Below are 19,168 nucleotides of genomic sequence, written 5' to 3'. Positions count from 1 at the left end.
CAAGAACTTTGGTTCCAACCCCAGTGAAGTCAGAATAGATGCACACACAGAGAGTAATTCTTACTTGGGAAATACAGTGAGATTCTTGATGACAGACTAAAAAATCTTTAGTCTACTCAAATTAAAAAACAAACCAACAAAAGGAAATTAAACCCAACACACCCACAACAGTAACACACATTTCTCAACACTGTAACTTACTTGAATATCTTCAACTGTTTAAACTAAGTATCTGCTATGCATACATATACATATGCACATGATGACCAAAGATGGTCTCAAATCTCACCATAACATGAACGGGCACTCCAAACAGTGGTTCCTAAAGATACACTGAGGATCCACAAAGAAGAGCATCTAGGTTGCCTGCTATACAAACCTGGAGAGTAAGATAGCTTCTAACAGGAGAGTTCCAACCATTTTACATTTACAGTCATTGGAGTTGCCCAGTGATCTGAATGGGAGAAGAATATGCATGCCACTCCTTTTCGTAGAAAATTCTTAAAGAACATGGAAGTTTCTGCATTTTGTCATTCCTGATGAAATTTGGTACTGAACAACACCTGCACGCAATGAGTATCCAAATGAAGAAGCTATAAAGAGCCAGCTGCCCTTTATTTAAAATGCCCAAAAAACTTGCTGTACATTCTTTAGAGAGAAGCAGACATCAGGAATCCCACAGCCACATAATTCAACATCTCCAGAACCATAAACATTAATAAAGCCTGAGCATCATGTCGATAAGAACCACACTTGTATTGAAAATGAGGTCGAGAATACTGCAGTTACAATCACAGAGACTAGGATTTCAAAGACACACTTTCTTGCAATAGAACAAGCTTGGATTTTAAAAAATACAATCATTATGTACAGCAAAAAATGCAGCCCTAAGACCAGCCTTAAACTAAGGCCTTGTTTACACATTTTCTGCACTGTCAGGAAGTATTTTGCCTGGGAATGTATTTTTTCTTCCAAATCAATTAAATATTTGCAATTCTCACTTCGAAAAGAGCTATATACCACCTTTGTATTGACATGGATATAACATATTCCCACAGGGAAAAGGAATAGAGTACCTTCATATTGATACAACATTTTCCTCAAGTGTAGAAGCTAATATAGCTTTCATTATTCGGTCAAGTTAAAGCAGTATTACTTTTTTTCAACTTTATAGACAAGGCCTATGTTTAACAAGCACCAAACCACTTCAGAGTATTTGGAAGATCAGACTACTGAGCTTTACTTTTTGTACTGTCCTCACCAAGTCATAGAGAACATTGAACACCTAAATACATTCAAAATTCTGATTAGACACATGCCATGATTTCTTAAATGCTTCACTGTTTAATGAACACACCTTTTTGGCAAGAAATAGAATGTATCTACAGAAAAGCCCAGCATAACCTGCAACTTACTAGGCTGGCTTCAGTTGCTCTGCTAGGCTGAGAAAAACTGGACTTTATGTGCCGCTGTGTGCCACAAACACCCAGTTTAGCATTATTCTTCAGTCACAAAACAGGCAGTAGAGAAACAGAAGACACTAGAAAACATTAAGAATCTGTTGTCTGTAGGGGAGAACAGAATAAATACCTGTTTTTATTAAGCAGAACAAGTTGCTTTCAATACACTGATCTAGACCAAGGCCTGTTGGGTTCTAAAATTCTGTAATCCCACTAAATTTAAGGCAAAATTGAAACATAGCAGTAGCTGAGATGTAAATTTATGGCATTTTTTTTTTAACTTCAGACATGAAGCTTTTAAAACTACAGACATGGTGGCAGTCGAGCTTTCTTAGTTTTCAATGCAGTATTTGTGTTAAAAGAAACCCCTACTAATAATAAGCATTACCCCCCTGCATTCTAAAATGGAAGTCTTCAAGGAGCTGGCTTCTAATTTTTAAAGATTTCTGGAAAATAAGCTGCAAAGTGGTTTTCAGTTTTCACTTAAAAAGGGGGGGCTGGTTCAATCTGTCTATCATATGAAGGCCCAAACAGAAGTTGAGAGACTGTCTCCTCCAATTCCCTTTTTAACTTTTATTGTATCAGTGACTGACACAACCTGGCTAACTGTATCAGAACAGATCCTTGCTGTTCTGAGGAATTCATGTGAGCTCAGAAGAGACCCCCATGGGATTTCAATACATAGAGTTAAACTAATACTAAACACTGTTCTTCCAGTGCTGAAGCAAAAAGTTTTCCTACTTAAAATCGAAATAGTCAGATTCACAGCAGGAATCATGGCAGTTAGTTTTCAGTTGGCCTGATTAAAAACCCCTCACAAAAACCCTTCACACATCATTGCTCAACTTGGTTTAATGTTGCAAGATAATTTCAAGTCTTCTTGGGATAGGGGGTTAAAAAATAAAGAAAAAAGAAAGACTTGCAGGTTTTGTGCGCTGATCTTTAAAGAAGGGGCTGAGAGGAAGATAATGGACTTGAACTCCTTAGATCTTCCAAATTACAGAAGGTGCAGGTCTCCTTCCACCTCTCTGCAAACCAGGAAAGATATATTGGTCTGATGCATAATTTTAAAGACATTAGAAGCTTAAATTTTACAAATAACTGACCTTTAGAATTTTACCCAATAAACACTGTTCCCAGTAAGGAATAAGGGCCTAATCTGATAAGGCCTTCAGCATTAAAATCATACGACCTTCCTAAAGCTGCCTACTGGATACAGCTTTCCACTCATATGCTGCCATCACACAGGGTCAGGACCTAAACATGAATGGAAAACTGTAATATTAGGTAAAATAATAATTTTGTGGTCTTTTTTCTTTTTAAACAATGTCCTTAGCTAATCGAGCCCCTCCCCCCCTTTCACTTCTACTAAGATACAAACCAGGATTAACAGGCTATGTGAAAGTTAGTGTTTCATGTAATACATAAAAGCGCACAAATTTGTTTTCTAAAAAACACCATCTGTATTAAAATTCTTAAAATGGATAGACATCTCCTGAATGCATGTCTGGAATTAAAATGACAGTTGTTAGAATTTTCTTGGTACATCACAATGATAAGATTTCCTTCTTTGCTGGCTGGAGGTACATTCCACAACAAAACCAAAGGGGGGGGGGGGGGGAAGAAGGAAAACAAAAAAGCCCTCCTCCCCCCCAAAAAAACAAAAGGCTAAATTCTTGTAAATTTGAAGTAAATGAAGCCCGAACTTGCAAGACAAGGAAATTACAGTTAAAAGGCTCAGATGGAAATAAGAAATAAATTCCACTGACAATAGGCCCTTTTGTCCTGGTTTGTTCAGTATGATTACTGCAAGGAAACTGTTAAGTAGTTTTTGGAGTAGTAGATAATGGGATTCTGTGGAGCTTTCACAGGTTGGCACCGGCTGAAACAGCTGAGTTTTGAAGGCACTCTATAGACACAGGGTTGCTGTTGGCCCTGCATCACATATAGGAAGTCTTTGCACTTTAGAGAGCTAGTCATCAAAATCAGTTATTGCCAACCTAAAAAGAAAAACTCTCGGAAGAAAAACCACAAAAAACACCACTCCCACGCACCAAAAGAAAAATTAAAATGAAAACGAAATCACACACACACGCACACCTAAAAAATTGTGCAGATTTGTAACATTTTCACAGCTGATTTTAAAAAACAAAACAAAACCCAGAGAAAACCCAACACGCTACCACTCTTCCTGCAAACTCCCATCCGATACAGCAGGTAAACAGAATAGGAAGGTATCCCACGACTCGTCGCAGGCGCTCCCCAGCACCCCGCGCCGGCCTGCCGCAGGGTCCGAGTTCGTCCCGGGTCAGACGTGCAACGCCCCGGGCTGGGCGCCCCGGCACAATCCCCGACTTTGCAACTTTGCATAGCGATCCTCGCACCGGCGGGGCAGGGAAAGGGGGGTCCGCATTGGTCCCGCTCCCCACGCAGGCCGGAGCAGCTCTTCGCCGGCATCGTCCTCCCGGTGCCACAGCGCGGGGCAGCACGCCGCGGAGACACCGACGGGAAATATGCCACGACCAGGACTGGACGAAACGTACACGCCAAAAAAAGCCACATTTCCAACACGATTTTTTTCGGGTTTTTTTTTTTTGTTTGTTTGTTTTGAGTGCGTTCGGTGTCGGCGGCCGCCGAGGGCAGCGCGCCCGCCTGCGGGGCCGCTCCCGCTGCCGCTCCGCTCCCGCCGAGCCCCGGCCCGCCACCGCCCTCAGAGGATGGCGCAGGAGGAGCAGCACTGCTCGTCCCCGTTGGGCTGCGAGGCGTAGTTCATCTGCCTGACGATCTCCGCGAAGAGCTCGTCCACCGAGGCTTTGTTTTTGGCCGAGGTTTCCATGAAGGGGCAGCTCCACTCCTCGGCCAGGGCTTTGCCCTCCCCGAAGGAGACCTCCCGCTCGCCCTCCAGGTCCACCTTGTTGCCCACCAGGATCATGGGCACCCTCTCGTACCTCTTCACTCGGATGATTTGGTCCCGCATGGGCTTGATGTCCTGGAAGCTTTGCTGGTTCACCAGACTGTATACCAGGATGAAGCCCTGCCCGTTCTTGATGTAGAGGTCCCGCATGGAGGCGAACTGCTCGGTGCCCGCCGTGTCCAAGATCTCCAGCACCGACGGCGAGGAGTCCACCTCGATCTCCTTGCGGTAGAAGTCCTCAATGGTGGGGTCATACTTCTCGATGAAGGAACCCGTCACGAACTGGACGGTGAGGGCGGACTTGCCCACGCCGCCCGAGCCCAGCACCACCACCTTGTACTCCCGCATGGCTCCCGGCGCGCCGCCTCCCTCGCCTCCCGCTCGGGGCTGCCACTTCCCTCCCGCCCTCACGGCGGGCGGAGAGAGGGAGGGAGGGAATGAAGAAGAGAGGGAGGGGCGCGCCCGCCCCGCCGGGCGCTAACTGGAGCCGCGCAGGGCCCGCCGGGGCGGGGAAGGGGTGGCCGCGCCTCACGGAACCGCTCCGGGCCAGCCCCGTCGCTGGGCAGCGCCGCGCCCCGGGGGCGGGTGCTGGGCCCCGAGCGGCGGCTGTGCGGGCTGCGGCGCCTGCGCAGGGGGAGGCAGCTGCCGCCGCCACCGCCGCTAGAGGTGGAGGGGGGGGGGGGGCAGTGCGCCGGCGCTACCAACCCCGGCCCTACGGCGGGACGGTACTGCCGCGGCCCATCGCGCCCCGCCCTGCTCCGGTCCGGCCCATTGGCTCTGGTCCGCTGCCGCCCGCCCCTATTGGCTTCCAGGCGGCGGGCAGCCGCGCGCGCAGCGCCCCGCCCTGCTCGTCGGGCCCTATCGCCGCCCGGGCGCAGCGGGGCGGGCTCGCGGCGCCGCGTGTGCCCTCAGCTACTCGCCGGCCTCTAGGGCGCGGGGCTGCGCTCCCTTAGGAGCGGGGCGCGGTTGGAGCCGCGCTGGCCCTGTCCAGCTAGGGGAGAAGAGCGGCGGGACCGGCAGCGCCAGATCCCCTGCCCCCTTATCGGCGGGGACCACGGCCCGATTATCTCCTCTCTCTGCAGTCTCTCCCGCCCTATCGACCCTCGCCAGGGGGCGAGGCGCTTCTCGCAGCCGGCGCCAGAGCAGCTGCCGACGCCTCCTGTTCCTCCGGGCTGTCGCCTCGGGAGCCTGGAGCTTAATGGCAACCCGGCCCCCGCGAAGGCAGCGTGAGAGGAGCTGCGCCGGCCGCCAGGTCACCGCCACGGACGGGCTGCCGGCAGCGCCCTCTCACCCCGTGCGGGAGGGCCTGGCCGGTGTTGGGGCTCTGGAGCAGTCCTCTCGGCTCCCCAGCCGCTCTCTGCCCGGCTGAAGGTGCCCACTCCCTGCTAGGGAAAACCGTTCCCGGTGGCAAAGGCGCTCTCAGCCCTGGGGCCCCTAGGGAGAGGCAGACGGAGCTGACCGGCCTGTTGTCTCCTGGCCACCCGCCTTAGGAGGGAATCTGGTTGGCGGCGGCCTCTGGGGGGGGGGGGCCTACCAGGCTTTGGTGTTCTCCACATCCACCTGAAGTCAGGACCAGGTGGTCTTTCAAGCTGAAATGTGGATGCAATTCGGGCTTCGTGGACCTCGAACTACAATTTAGCCTGGCAGCGTTGAATCACGTGGACTGGCTACTTGCCACTATTTGTGGAAGTCATTCGTTGGACTTCCTATCAATCAGACTTTCCTTTCAAGAAAATATCATTAGCTATTTTGGCACCCTCTAGTCTTTGGTTTTATATTCTGCTCGGTTCTTTAATACTCTCAGTATTTAAGGAAGTAGCTGTGGCATGTATGCCCTTTCTAGTGCACCTTCTTGTTTGGAAACCTAATTTAAACACTAGGGAAACAGACAGTGGTAGGCAGAGGGGGTTGCAATAAGTTTTGTAAGCAACATTCTGTTACTCCTGAACCGTTTTTGCAGAGGACAACTTCTATAATTATTTTTGCCAGAATTCACTGTGGGGATTCTCTCTGTTGGATCTGGATGCACGTTATCCACGTGGTCATCTGGTGAGTACTGGGTTTCCACTGATCCTCTGCTGAGCACCGTATCTCTGGTGATCCTGTCCTCAGGAGCTTAGCTGAAATCCTCTCCTACTGTTTGTGTAAGGCTTCACAAGTGAAGCCACTCCTGAGGAATACTGAACTTGTGTTCAAGCAACCCTACTGTGAAGTGGGCAACAGTTTAAACAACTTCCTTAAACTTATCGCATATTTGAAACCCATCCCTCTCTGTGTTCGGTTTGTAGGTGTAGTTATGCCCTGTAACTGTTGAGAGTCCCCATTGGGATGCTGGTCTGTCAGGCCTCCGCCTGATTTCTCCTACGTGCACCGTCTTCTCTCTCATCTTCTAGATTTGTCAGCTGCAGGCTGATCCTGACCTAGTTCAAGGTGCTAAACAGATCAATCTGGAATGTTGATCAGATATTGCAGCTCACACTGAATCTTGAGGGGTGGGATTCAGCCTTATCTCTGTTCTAGACTCTGCTTGCTAACCTCATTAACCCTTCACTTGTGATAAAACTGTAGGCCATCTTTTCTTCCAGGGCAGTACTACAGTCCTTCATTCTTCAAAAAGTGAAAAAGACTTCTGTGGGTACCTATGACCTCCAGTTCTGTCAATAACTCACCTCTCATTGACTGCTCAGCTCCTGCACAGACATGCATAGATGTCTGGATTTGGAAACAAAGTAACAGCTCACTAGGAGGATTCTGAGCCCTTTCCCCACATTTTCCTGTTTCTTAGTTCTCTGCCCCTCTGATTCCCTCCTCTAGAAGTATTTGGGGGCAGAGCTAGCACATCACCCCCTGACAGTGCACTCCCACCTTTATGTAAGTGAGCCAAAACGTGTCATGAGCCAACAAGTGCTTGCCAAGTTATCTTTAAAACCAGCTATAAAAATTGTGTGAAAGCTATGGTATCACTGCAAAAATATTTTATTTTCTTGGTCTGTGCTTTGCTAATGCTGCAGTAAGGTTTTGGGTACAGTGTGGATTTCCTTACCCTCATCACCTCTATAGCAAACCCACTTGTAAATTACTTACATTACACTTACCCCTATGTGGCAATAGCCATATAATGACCAGACAATTGTACTGTTGGTTTAAAGACAGGCTATTTAATACCAATTGACCATTGAATCATGTATTATTCTGCAGTGACAGAATAATTCTTTTTTTTTTTTTTTGCATACCACGCTGTGCTATTAATTGCTGCTCTTTCTGAAGAAGGAAATGTGTTCAAAGTAACAAATGACCTTTATGCTGTTGAGTTTAAATATGACATATTATTTCTCAAGTTCCCGTCCTCTATTACATATGTTAATTTAATCTGTCTTGTTACCAGCCAGATCTAGGAACTTAGTCTGCAGTGCTGCTTTTAGAAATTTGGAGTCCATGAAATAACAGCAAGGAGTCTGTGGGAAGTAGCTAAAGGAAGCGAGTCTGGTTTTGTTAGAAATAAATTTTCTGTGCATGGCTACAGACTGCTAAGGGGACCTGTCAGCTGAAAATCTCTGGTTAAGGGTTTACACCTTTAAGTTAAATCACAAGAGTATCCAGCACCTAATTTTTGAATTATGAAGCACACACATTATATTTTGTTCTTGTATTTCATGGATGGTACCATGGTTTAGATTCAGGAATAAATGAAAATTATCCTGAAACAAGCTCTATTTAGGCAACATGAAAATGTTACAATGCAGTGGAATCTAGGCAAAATATAATTATCAGGCAGCTGGCTGCATTAATTGGATTTTCAAAATAAGTATATTTTAAAAACACTTTCAAGATGATTTGATACTATTTAAAAATGTCAAAATAAAAGTCAGCTGAAAAGCATAAATTTGGTTACTAAGCAGTTTGCATACAATATTTACATATATAACTGAACTAGCTTTTGCTGTGTTGATTAACCTTGCTCATTCAGTAAAACTACTTATATGACCAAAGATTTTTTTTTTTTTTGCATACTTTAGAAAGGTCAATTCATCAGCTGCTTCTGCTATAGTTATTTTTGGCTGTGCGAGTGTCAGTATTATAGAACTACAAAATAGTGTTTTTTTTTTTTTTTAAATGCATTTCACCTGTTATAGGCAAAGATTAAACTTAAGTGTAGTTTAAATTAGTAACATATATTAGATCTAAAATTGCATTACGGTGAATGTCTGATAACAAGATTTAGTGTGTGTCTCTTGTTCTGAAACAATGACTTTATTTAATTTGGGTTGCTTCTGTTGGATAGTGGTGGTGCATTTATCACTGCACAAGGGAGAGACTCAGTCACTGGGCCTAAAAAATTGCTGGCAAGCTTTAACCAAAAATCAGCAAGAAAGATTTATGTGAGGGGCATAAGCTCCTTTTAGGAGCAATACTGGAAACAACTGACTTTTGAAAATCTGTCCACATCCTGGCAAGCTGAGTTAAAGATCTCTGTCTGCCTATCTACTCCTACTTCATTCTCCTTTTCTCCCATAACAGTAACCCTCAGTAGTGATCAGAAGGTAATGAAATACATTGCTGTAATAAAGTATTCTGCTCTCATGCAATGCCCAGAAAGCTGTGCAAAAAAAAGCTGTATGTTTTTGTGTCCAGGTTAGAATCACAGAACAGTTAGGGTTGGAAAGGACCTTAAGATCATCTAGTTCCAATCCCTCTGCCATGGGCAGGAACACTTCACACTAAACCCTATCACCCAAGGCTTCGTCCAACCTGGCCTTGAACACTGCCAGCGATAGAGCATTCACAACCTCCCTGGGCAACACATTCCAGTGCCTCACCACCCTTACTGTAAAGAACTATCTTATAAAGAACTTTCTTACAAAGAACTATCTTATATCTAATCTAAACTTCCCCTATTTAAGTTTTAACCCGTTACCCCTTGTCCTATCGCTACAGTCCCTCCCCAGCATCCTTATAGGCCTCCTTCAGATACTGGAAGGCTGCTATGAGGTCTCCACGCAGCCTTCTCTTCTCCAGGCTGAACAGCCGCAACTTTCTCAGCTTGTCTTCATATGGGAAGTGCTCCAGTCCCCTGATCATCCTCATGGACCTCCTCTGGACTTGTTCCAACAGTTCCATGTCCTTTTTATATTGAGGGCACCAGAACTGCACACAATACTCCAAGTGAGGTCTCACGAGAGCAGAGTAGAGGGGCAGGATCACCTCCTTTGACCTGCTGGTCAAGCATCTTTTGATGCAGCCCAGGATACGGTTGGCTTTCTGGGCTGTGAGTGGACACTGAAGGCGGCTCATGCTCATTTTCTCATTGACCAACACCCCCAAGTCCTTCTCCACAGGGCTGCTCTGAATCTCCTCTCTGCCCAACCTGTAGCTGTGCCTGGGATTGCTCTGTCCCAGGTGTAGGACCTTGCACTTGTCATGGTAAAACTTCATGAGGTTGGCATCAGCCCACATCACAAGTGTGTCAAGGTCCTTCTGAATGGCATTCCTTCCCTCCAGCATATCAGCTGAACCACACAGCTTGGTGTCATCGGCAAATTTGCTGAGGGAGCACTCAATCCCACTGTCCATGTCACCGACAAAGATATTGAGCAAGACCGGTCCCAACACCGATCCCTGAGGAACACCACTCATTACTGGTCTCCAGCTGGACATTGAGCCATTGACCACAACTCATTGCATGTGGCCATCCAGCCAGTTCTTTATCCACCGAGTGGTCCACCTATCAAATTGATGACACTCCAATTTAGAGACAAGGATGTCATGTGGGACAGTGTCGAATGATTTGCACAAGTCCAGGTAGATGACAACTGCTCTACCCCTGTCTGTCAGTTCCGTAGCCCCATCATAGAAGGCCACCATATTGGTCAGGCAGGATTTCCCCTTAGTGAAGCCATGCTGGCTGTCACCAAGCACCTTTCTCTTTTTCATGTGCCTTAGCATGCCTTCCAGGAGAATCTGCTCCCAGATTTTGCCAGACACAGAGGTGAGACTGACTGGTCTGTAACTCCCTGGGCCATCCATTTTCCCCTTCCTGAAAACGGGGGTTATATTTCCCTTTTTCCAGTCCTCAGGAACTTCACTTGACTGCCATGATTTTTCAAATATGATGGACAGTAGCTTAGGAACTTCATTCGCCAGCTCCTTCAGGACCCGCAGATGGATTTCATCAGGTCCCATGGACCTGTGCACGTTCAGGTTCTTAAGACAGTCTCGAACCAGATCCTCTCCTACAGTGCGCCTAAGGTCTTGATTCTCACAGTCCCTGCTTTTCCCTTCCAAGGCTTGAGTGATGTGATAGCTTCTGGAGAGGGCCCACATTGTCCCTAGTCTGTCTTTTATTCACAATGTACCTACAGAATCCCTCCTGTTATCTTTCACATCCCTAGCCAAGTTTAATCCTAACTGGGTCTTAGCTTTTGTAACCTGGTCCCTAGCTTCCCAGACAACATCCCTGTATTCATCCCAGGCCACCTGTCCTTGTTGCCACCTGTCCTTGTTTCCACCTTTTATAAGCCTCTTTTTTCCTTTGAATTTTCCTCTGCAGCTCCTTATCTATCCAACAGGGTCTCTTGGCCCTCCTGCTGCACTTCCTTCTAGTTGGGATGCAACACTCCTGAGATGGTAGCAAGTGATCCTTGAATATCAACCAACAGACTTGGGCCCCCTTGCCCTCTAGGGCTATATCACATGGAACCTTACTAAGCAGGTTCCTGAAGAGGTCAAAGTCTGCTCTCCTGAAGTCCAGGGCAGTGAGCTTGCTGCATGCTCTTCTCACTGTCCTGAGGATCTCGAATTTGACCATCTCATGATCACTGCAACCAAGGCTGCCCTGGAGCGTCACATTTAAACCAGCTGTTCCCTGTTGGTGAGCATGAGGTCAAGCAGGGCACCTCTCCTTGTCGGCTCCTCTATTACTTGCAGAGGAAAGTTGTCTTCCACACAATTGAGGAACATCCTGGATTACTTGTGCCAGGTCGTACTGTTGCTCCAACAGGTATCAGGGTGGTTGAAGTCCCCCATGAGGACAAGGGCCTGCAAGCATGAGGCTGTTCCTATCTGTCTATAGAGTGCTTCCTCCACAGAGTCCTCTTGATCAGGTGGTCTGTAACAGACCACCACAGTAATGTCTGCCATCGCTGTTCTCCCTTTAACCCTAACCCTGACTACTCACCTGTCCCCAGACAGAGTTCCATACTCTCCAGCCTATCCCTAACATAAATAGCAACTCCCTCTTCCCACCTGCCAGGCCTGTCTTTTCTAAAGATCCTGTAGCCTTCCATTCCAACACTCCAATCGTAGGAGCCATCCTACCATGTTTCTGTGATGCCTATTATATCATATCCCCATAAACGTGCACACATCTCTAATTCCTCTTGGTTGTTCCCCATGCTACAGCCGTTACATGGCTGTTTATAGAAGTGCACTTATTTTCCTATGTTCTATGTTAGAGAAGATCCATGCATAGGAAAGAATAGACCTTTCAAAATTCTTCATCAAAAATAATCTAGCATTCCAACAGTATTTAAATATAATAATTAACTTGTCTTCTCCTTGAGTTATTCTTGATAATTCTATATGCAAATACGTATCTGAAACAAGACTGCCTAATGTCTGTTTACCTTAATCCTGTGGCATTAGGTGTTCTTATTGTAGAATCAAAAGGTCTACACATGGAGCTAAGTGAGATAGTCAATTAGGGTAATTCCATGGATAGGCTAGTTTCATCGTAAGTGAAACTGTTCCATCTGCTCAATGCCCAGATAATCAGAAAGAAACTGATAAGTGACTCAGGCCAAAGGTGCTGCTGAATGTTGTAATTGGATTGTTTGTAGTAGTATGAGCTGGTTTCTCTCCTGACTCAACCAGCTGTGCGGTCTCGCTTTTGCCAACTACTTCCTGGGTAGGAACTGGTTTATGCAGAATCATCCTTTACTGACTTTGTTGGCAATCCCAGTGTGTGTCTTTGGAAAATGTAGCCCCGCTATCACTTTCCTCTGCAAAAAGATTCTCAAATGCAAAACACCCAAGTTTCATTTTATCAAGAAATAATAGCAGCTGCTGGTGGGTGTAAATAAATATATATATATTTTTAAAAAGTAAGAAAGAAAAAACGTGACACATACACAGAAGAAAAAGTTCATTATTTCCAGCAAAAGCCCTGCCAGAGATCTTATCACTGTTAAAAAAAAAATAGCCTGTGCTGCCAGAACTTACTGCACTTTAATTGGTGTAATAATGCCACTTTATTTTGTTTTGTGAAGAATGTGTTCAATGACATGTTTATATACACCTCATAGATGTGACGCTTATGGTCAAAATATGCATAATTGTCAAAGTGCAGGTCTATTCCTATGTTCTTTCTAATTATCACACACCAATTTACCACAGTAGCAGTTTACATAAAAGGTGATCAAGATAAGGATTTTAGGTAAGCATATGAAACAAAGAGCACACTTATCTTTTGCTATGTGCAGCAATCAAGTTTTGTGTAGGAGTAAACCTACATAAAGGTAATCTTGATAGCACTTGCTGAAAACAGTACTATTGTATGTTAATGAAAATGGTATAATCAGCATGATTTGAAACTGGTGACTAACTCAAAAAATAAACTTCTTGTCTGCAGTAAAGGTCCTTCTGTAGAAAAATGCATTTTCTTCATTGACCCATGGCATTACATCACATTGCAGCATTAACTTTGCTGGCAGAAGCATTCAGATGCAGGAAATAGTTATAATTTGGAGAGTTTTCACTCTTTCAATTTGTTTAATTTCTCAATCTCCTGGCCAGGGTCAAAGAGCTTTATCTTCTGACAAATGGCAGTGAAGAATGAATACTTCCAGCTGTGATCTTATTGTATTTCATGAGATGGGAGATTTCCAGAAGTCCTAAAGAAGCAGAAAGTGAGGTTTGCAAGTCACCATCAGGTCTTTCCTTTCAGGTGAGGAATCACTGTAGCAGTCTGCCTTTGGTCTCAGCTTGATGGTGTAAAATTGTGGTTTTAAGTATTGGTAATTACTAAGGTCTGGGGATTTTTGTCTAACAATGAGAGAAACAAACATTTTCAAAAATGAAGATCCATCAGGGGAAGGAGGAACTCTCCTAGGTATAACCAGAGTTGTATTTCGTTCCTTTTTCATTGCCTGTAATTCCCATGAACATTGTGGAACAATAGGTAAATCCAGCAAACCAGGGAGTCCATAGCCATTATGCAGATAATATGGAACTGGTGGGAGGAAGAGGTCTGGAGACAGCAGAGGCAAGTGAACCTTTCCCTTACGTACGAGAACAAGAGAAATAAAAATACTTCTTCCATTCATTAGCAAGAAAAAGTGGTTTAAACTTAGTGAAAACATATGAAAGTTTAAAATTCTTTTTTATGGTATTTGTAGTTTTCAGTGGACAGCACAGAATTTCCCCCTAGAGTGTCATTTAATTAAAATACCAATCTGGTGAGCAGTATTCTGTGGTACATTTTGACTAACCTTAATAGCAAGTGAATTAATAGCTGCTAGTGCTCGCTTTCTTCCAGTTCACATTACTGTGATGTGTCTGTCAAGGTAAACTCCATTTCCTGACATTATTTCTTTTAGCACATTTTGAGAACTGTGCACAATATCTCTGCCTCTGGATTCAGATGGAGCACTGAATTACTTTATCATCCCCAGCTGAAGATTTCCACCTCCACAATTAGCCCTGCAGCACAAGCAGCATCATGGTTCCTGAAGCCCCTTGGTGGAGAGCCAGCCCTGTTAGCCCAAAAGCCCTGTGTCAGTGGAAGCGCAGAGAGCTAACCTGCACTGAATCGCACTGAACTGTCCACAACTTCCTTTTTTTTGCCAGCTTTTTTGTAGCCTCTAGTGTAAATTCCAGTTGCAAGGGAAATGGAGGAAGCTGAGCCTTAAATCACAGCAGGTGTTTGAAAAAGTGAGATAAACCAAAAGTCTTCTTTTTTGTCACTTGTTACCATGTGCTGTGAACATTTACATTGGCTACAAAGGGAAGGTAGCAAGTTAGGAACATTGATTGTATCAAACCGAGCTAACAAAAAACTTTGTATATGTTCACATATTACCTGACAAATCAGTGTGAGTTTGCTGACTGACTCATTGTTCTCTGTCCTGCTTAACTATGTTTTATCAAAAGTTTTAGGCTGCTGAGACAAATTGATTAATACTGAACGAGAGATAAAATAGCATTTCTCTGGTGGCAGTGGCTGTAAAAGAAAAGCTGCAGTTTGTATTTTCAGGTTTAAAAAGAGTTACAAAACAATCAATACACAGTCAAAGCTTTAAAACCAAATAAATGTAGAGAGTAACCATCAAGGCCTTTTGCCTGTTTGGGGGTTTTTGTTGACAGTAAGAGCTGTGCAAGCACAAGTTGCTGGATAGGTTCTGTCTGAATCTAGCCCTACATGTTTTTTGGGGGAACGAAGCTATTACTAGACTTACAGAAGATCACCAAAAAGGCATCCATTTTTAGGTACTATGTCAAAACTCATTAAATATTTACAGTATGGCCCTCCAAGAAGCTGAACATCCCGAGGTCTCACATAGGCAGGCAAGCCCCAGATCCCTCAGCCTCACCCTGATTGAGTCTTTAAGATTGCAAAAGAAAATAAATTAAACTAGACAAGAGGAACTGCCTGCTAAATTGAGCTTTATTTTGTAATATGCAGGCAGACTGCAAGGTCAGCAAAGCTCTCCAAGCCAAGTGGCCATATGGGCAATGGCAATTCATGAAAAACTGTGCCAGATTTGGCAGCCTTGATGATGACCACATGGTAGGTCAGTGAAAACCATTTCATTGCCAGTTATATAATATCAGTCTTCAGTCATCTTAAGAACATGTAAGACCAGATTTTAGAAAGGACAGCATCATTTCAGCTCTGAAATTTATCCTGTTCTGTGTCTTTTATATATACTTCTGGTATAACCATCAGAGTTCTTATGCTGTACCTTGAGTAACTGAAAAGGTTCAAGTTTAAATATTGACTGTTCTTATTTATATGTGTGGAGACTTGTATTTGAGTATTTTGAAGCAATTTTGGTGTAAACATATCAACAAATGAGATAAGGGTTTTTTGAGAGACTTGCATTAGGCTCAGACTGGCATAAGTTATTTGTAGCCTCAATAGCTTTCAGATCTCTTGTAGCTATCTACGTTAACTAAATGCCATGTTTTCTGATTGTTTTCAAAGGGCTGATACTTATAGCTTTGCTGTTTCTGGCTGGTCAAGGTAGGAGGTATCATTGGGGCTGACCACTGATTGTGTCACCAGCCTAAATACTGTTTCATCTTTCAGGCCTTTGGCTGCTGGGCCAGATTAATGTGAATGTGGGAACAAATAGACTCTTGCGACACCTGGCCTCTGCAGATAACCCCGCCCAGCTTGACTCCAGGCCAAGGCACAAAACACCTCTGTTGTATTGACAGATGACCTCATGAGAATGAACAGATAAGACAAATTAATGTTGATACTACTTGATCTGTAGGCCATGTTTGATATCTTCAGCCAGGCACTAAAGAATGCCGATGTGACCACAAGCTCTTGCAGAATTTGTCCAAAGGCTGGTTACAATCATTCCCTTCTGGGAGACTGCTCCCTTAGGGCTTCATCCCCCAGCCAGCTCTTGGCTGACAGACACAGACTCCTTGCCCCTCTAAGGAAACCACTGCTCTGGCTTTTCTGTAAGCTTTTCTGCAAGCTTTCCTGCATAGCAGAGTCCATAACTGCAACAATAAATGTAAAGTATCACTTGCTGAATGTAAATGTATTTCTATTTCTGTAAACTTTATTTTGTCCTAAGTAGTTCCAGGAAGAATATGCAGAAGTTTATCAGTGTAACAGCCTCCACTGGCATCACTATACTGCTCAAAGTGCACCTGTAAAAGACATCCCAAACTAGTCCTGTTGTGTGAGAAAATATACTAGAAAGACCAGATTAAAAATTATTTGAAAGGTGAAATGATTCTGTTTGTAATCCATCATGTCACAAGTGGGAGGGATCTGCAGCAGTCTCACAGAGACAGAGCACATCATTCTTTGTCAGGAGGATTGTGATTTATCAGGGAATCTTGTCTGTATGGAATAAGGGTAACATGACGTCAGAAGTCAATCCATAGTAAAAGGGAAAACCCACAAGTCACTTTACGTACAAGAAGAATATTCCCCAGAACAGAATTGAATCCTATTTGTTTGTACCACTTGCAGACTGCAAACAAGATAACTGGTCCCAGGATCTACTCCAATTAATTGTACTAATGCTTCTTCATTTTGGCCAGTTCTTGACTGCTCAAGAAGAGGTGAACTTTGGGGATCTTTTAGTATCTCTGAAACAGATGTGTCATTTTAGCATTGTAAGCAAAACAAAATGTCAGAATAGTCAGAGTTTTGGTTTTCATCTGTGCTTCAAAGGTTTTTGCTTGATTTTACCCTACTAGTGAAGCCTGCAGGATACTTCACCCCTTGAGATTATTCTTTTTGTGTAAAAACTAAAACTAGATACCCCATTAAAAATGGCATAGAACACAAATATTTCTCATTTGTCCAGTTTATCAAAGTCACTTAAAATTCCAATTCTGTTCTTTGGAGTGCTGGCAACCACCTTGATAACATCAGTGAGTCTTGTATTTGGACTTCTGTTATTCCAGGCATTTATACAAACACAAACTGCATTACAAGTCTTTGGGTATCCCTTCCAGTTTTACAGCAGGCTGCTGCATATAATCCAATAATATACTAATAGTGTTTTCTTACTGGAAGCTAGGAATGTAGGAAAAGCTTTTTTTTCCATAGAAAATACATCAGATCCACTGGCTCCCACTTTTGATATATGAATGGTTCTGTGGATAAAAATGGACACCATGTAGTGGTTTGCAGACTGCAATGTAGACTGCAGTGTGGTTTGTTCATATTTATGTCTGGATTTACATACAGAGTTTCTTAACAGGTTATTGTCTTCTAGATGCTTTCACAGACTGCTTAATGAAGCACTGTATTCAGCCAAGTATGCTGACACCGAGGTGACTGACTAATGCAAATATATCTGTACAAGTCAGTTTTAATTTCATTGTTAACTAGTGCCTTGGTATCTGTCTTTGTACAGCAAACAACATACTTCATAGTTTACATCAGATTTAATTCTTCTGCACATATAAACAAATACATTCATGAGAACAGGAAAGCAAACTCTGTGGGGCGTTCCTGGCTGCAGTGACAAATCCATTATAAATGGTCTTCTATTGTTAATTTTTTAAACTAAACCATCGATCACCTAAAGCAAGAACAGCTGGGGATCTGCATGGCCTGGAGAAGCATTTGGAGGAGGGTTTGGGATCTCATGATTGCTGAGATCTGGAAGGAATGTGCCAGTTCTTTGTGTCATGAGCTCATTCTGCACTGTCATTGCTTAAAATAATGATTTTAAAGCTCCTTTTAGTCTTCCTGATAAAAGACTTCCCTCACCCAGGAAGGAGTCCTGTGGCAGGCTGTCAAAGAAAGGGTTTAAAAAATAAAATGTTCCCAGTTAGTTTCACTCTCAGTTAACTGGAAGCAGAAGAGTCTCTGATCCTTATGTTGCATGTGGCTGGTCTGTGCACTTTCTTTGGGCCAGGGTGAGGTACTGGCATTTGAGAAAGGGGCTGATCTGGATGCTCCTGGCACATCTCACCCAGCTGGCTGGCTTGGTAAGGCTTGACAGCAGAAGGACAAAGGCTTTTAGGGTGTGCAGTTCCCTGTTCTTAGCAAGCGTGTGTTTGCTCTCTGTCTGCCAGACTTGTACCTGGTGTCAGTATCTGGCTGCTGCAGTTAGTGTATATATATAAATATCACCCCGAGAGCATGAGTCATGTGTGGGACTGAAAGCCAATTCTGCGACCCCAGGGAGTGGAGGGAGGGAAAGAGCACATAATACCTGGGACATTTTATAAGGTGTGGTGCTGACTCAGGCTAATTACAGCCAAATCTTACTATTTTCCTGAGCAATACACAGAATTAACCAGTAACAAAAACCCATGACTTACACAGCACCAAGGGGCTGTCTGCCATGCCACATCAGATCACGGAGCACCAAACCTAACATCCTGTCTCAGGAGCTGGAGCTGCAGGGGCTGGGAACCGCCATAGCAATGTATTTTGCTACTTCTGCACTAATGAACACAGTGAGAGTATCTTAGCACACCAATAAACATGTGCCCTGTGGCTTAGGAGAGCCTTAAGTTTGTATAGAGATCTGCATCAGTTCTCATCATGTAGTTTTCAAGCTCAGTCATTAAAAGATTGACATCTCTTATTAAATTGATTGCATTAAAACTAAATCTGCTTACCAATAGCACTGATAAAGAGATTACTAGATGCTATTACAAAATCAGATCATCCTACTAACAGGCACTGTGCAGAGGGAGATTTACAGCTGCAAGGGAAGACAAAAGTGGATTTGCTGTTTTAGTGACAAACATTGCTGCTCTGAATAATTAAAAATAATGTTATCCAAATGACAAATTTGTTAAAAGCTGATTCTCTTCTTTTATATGTAACACAGACATTTATTCCCATCATCAGAAGCTATAATTATATGTAATTAACTTTTTTTTTTACCAAATACCTAAAACCCTGTGATCTCAGAAAAACTAGCTGTGTTGGAATGGGAGAGCTGAACATGGCATCGAAGTCATAGTCTACTCTTGCTGATGAATGTGCTTCACAGAAAATACAGTCTGGATTTGCTTCACTCAAAAAAGAGCAGAGGCTCCAACAAGAAATATCCAGGATATTATTAACTTTACCATTATA

The 19,168-nt window shown here is 43.9% G+C and overlaps 1 protein-coding gene across 1 annotated transcript; it reads right to left on the bottom strand.

The window, feature by feature from the left end:
* Positions 1–596: 596 nt before the first annotated feature.
* On the bottom strand, positions 597–4,834 carry RAP2B (RAP2B, member of RAS oncogene family). The gene has a single exon (XM_034064110.1). The coding sequence runs from the start codon at positions 4,720–4,722 to the stop codon at positions 4,171–4,173; it is 552 nt and encodes a 183-aa protein (XP_033920001.1). The 5' UTR covers positions 4,723–4,834; the 3' UTR covers positions 597–4,170.
* Positions 4,835–19,168: the final 14,334 nt, after the last annotated feature.

Source organism: Melopsittacus undulatus, chromosome 6, assembly GCF_012275295.1.
Source record: "Melopsittacus undulatus isolate bMelUnd1 chromosome 6, bMelUnd1.mat.Z, whole genome shotgun sequence".
Classification (NCBI taxonomy): Eukaryota; Metazoa; Chordata; class Aves; order Psittaciformes; family Psittaculidae; genus Melopsittacus; species Melopsittacus undulatus.
Note: the sequence above shows the minus strand (reverse complement) of the source record. Positions and strands in the feature narration are given on the sequence as shown.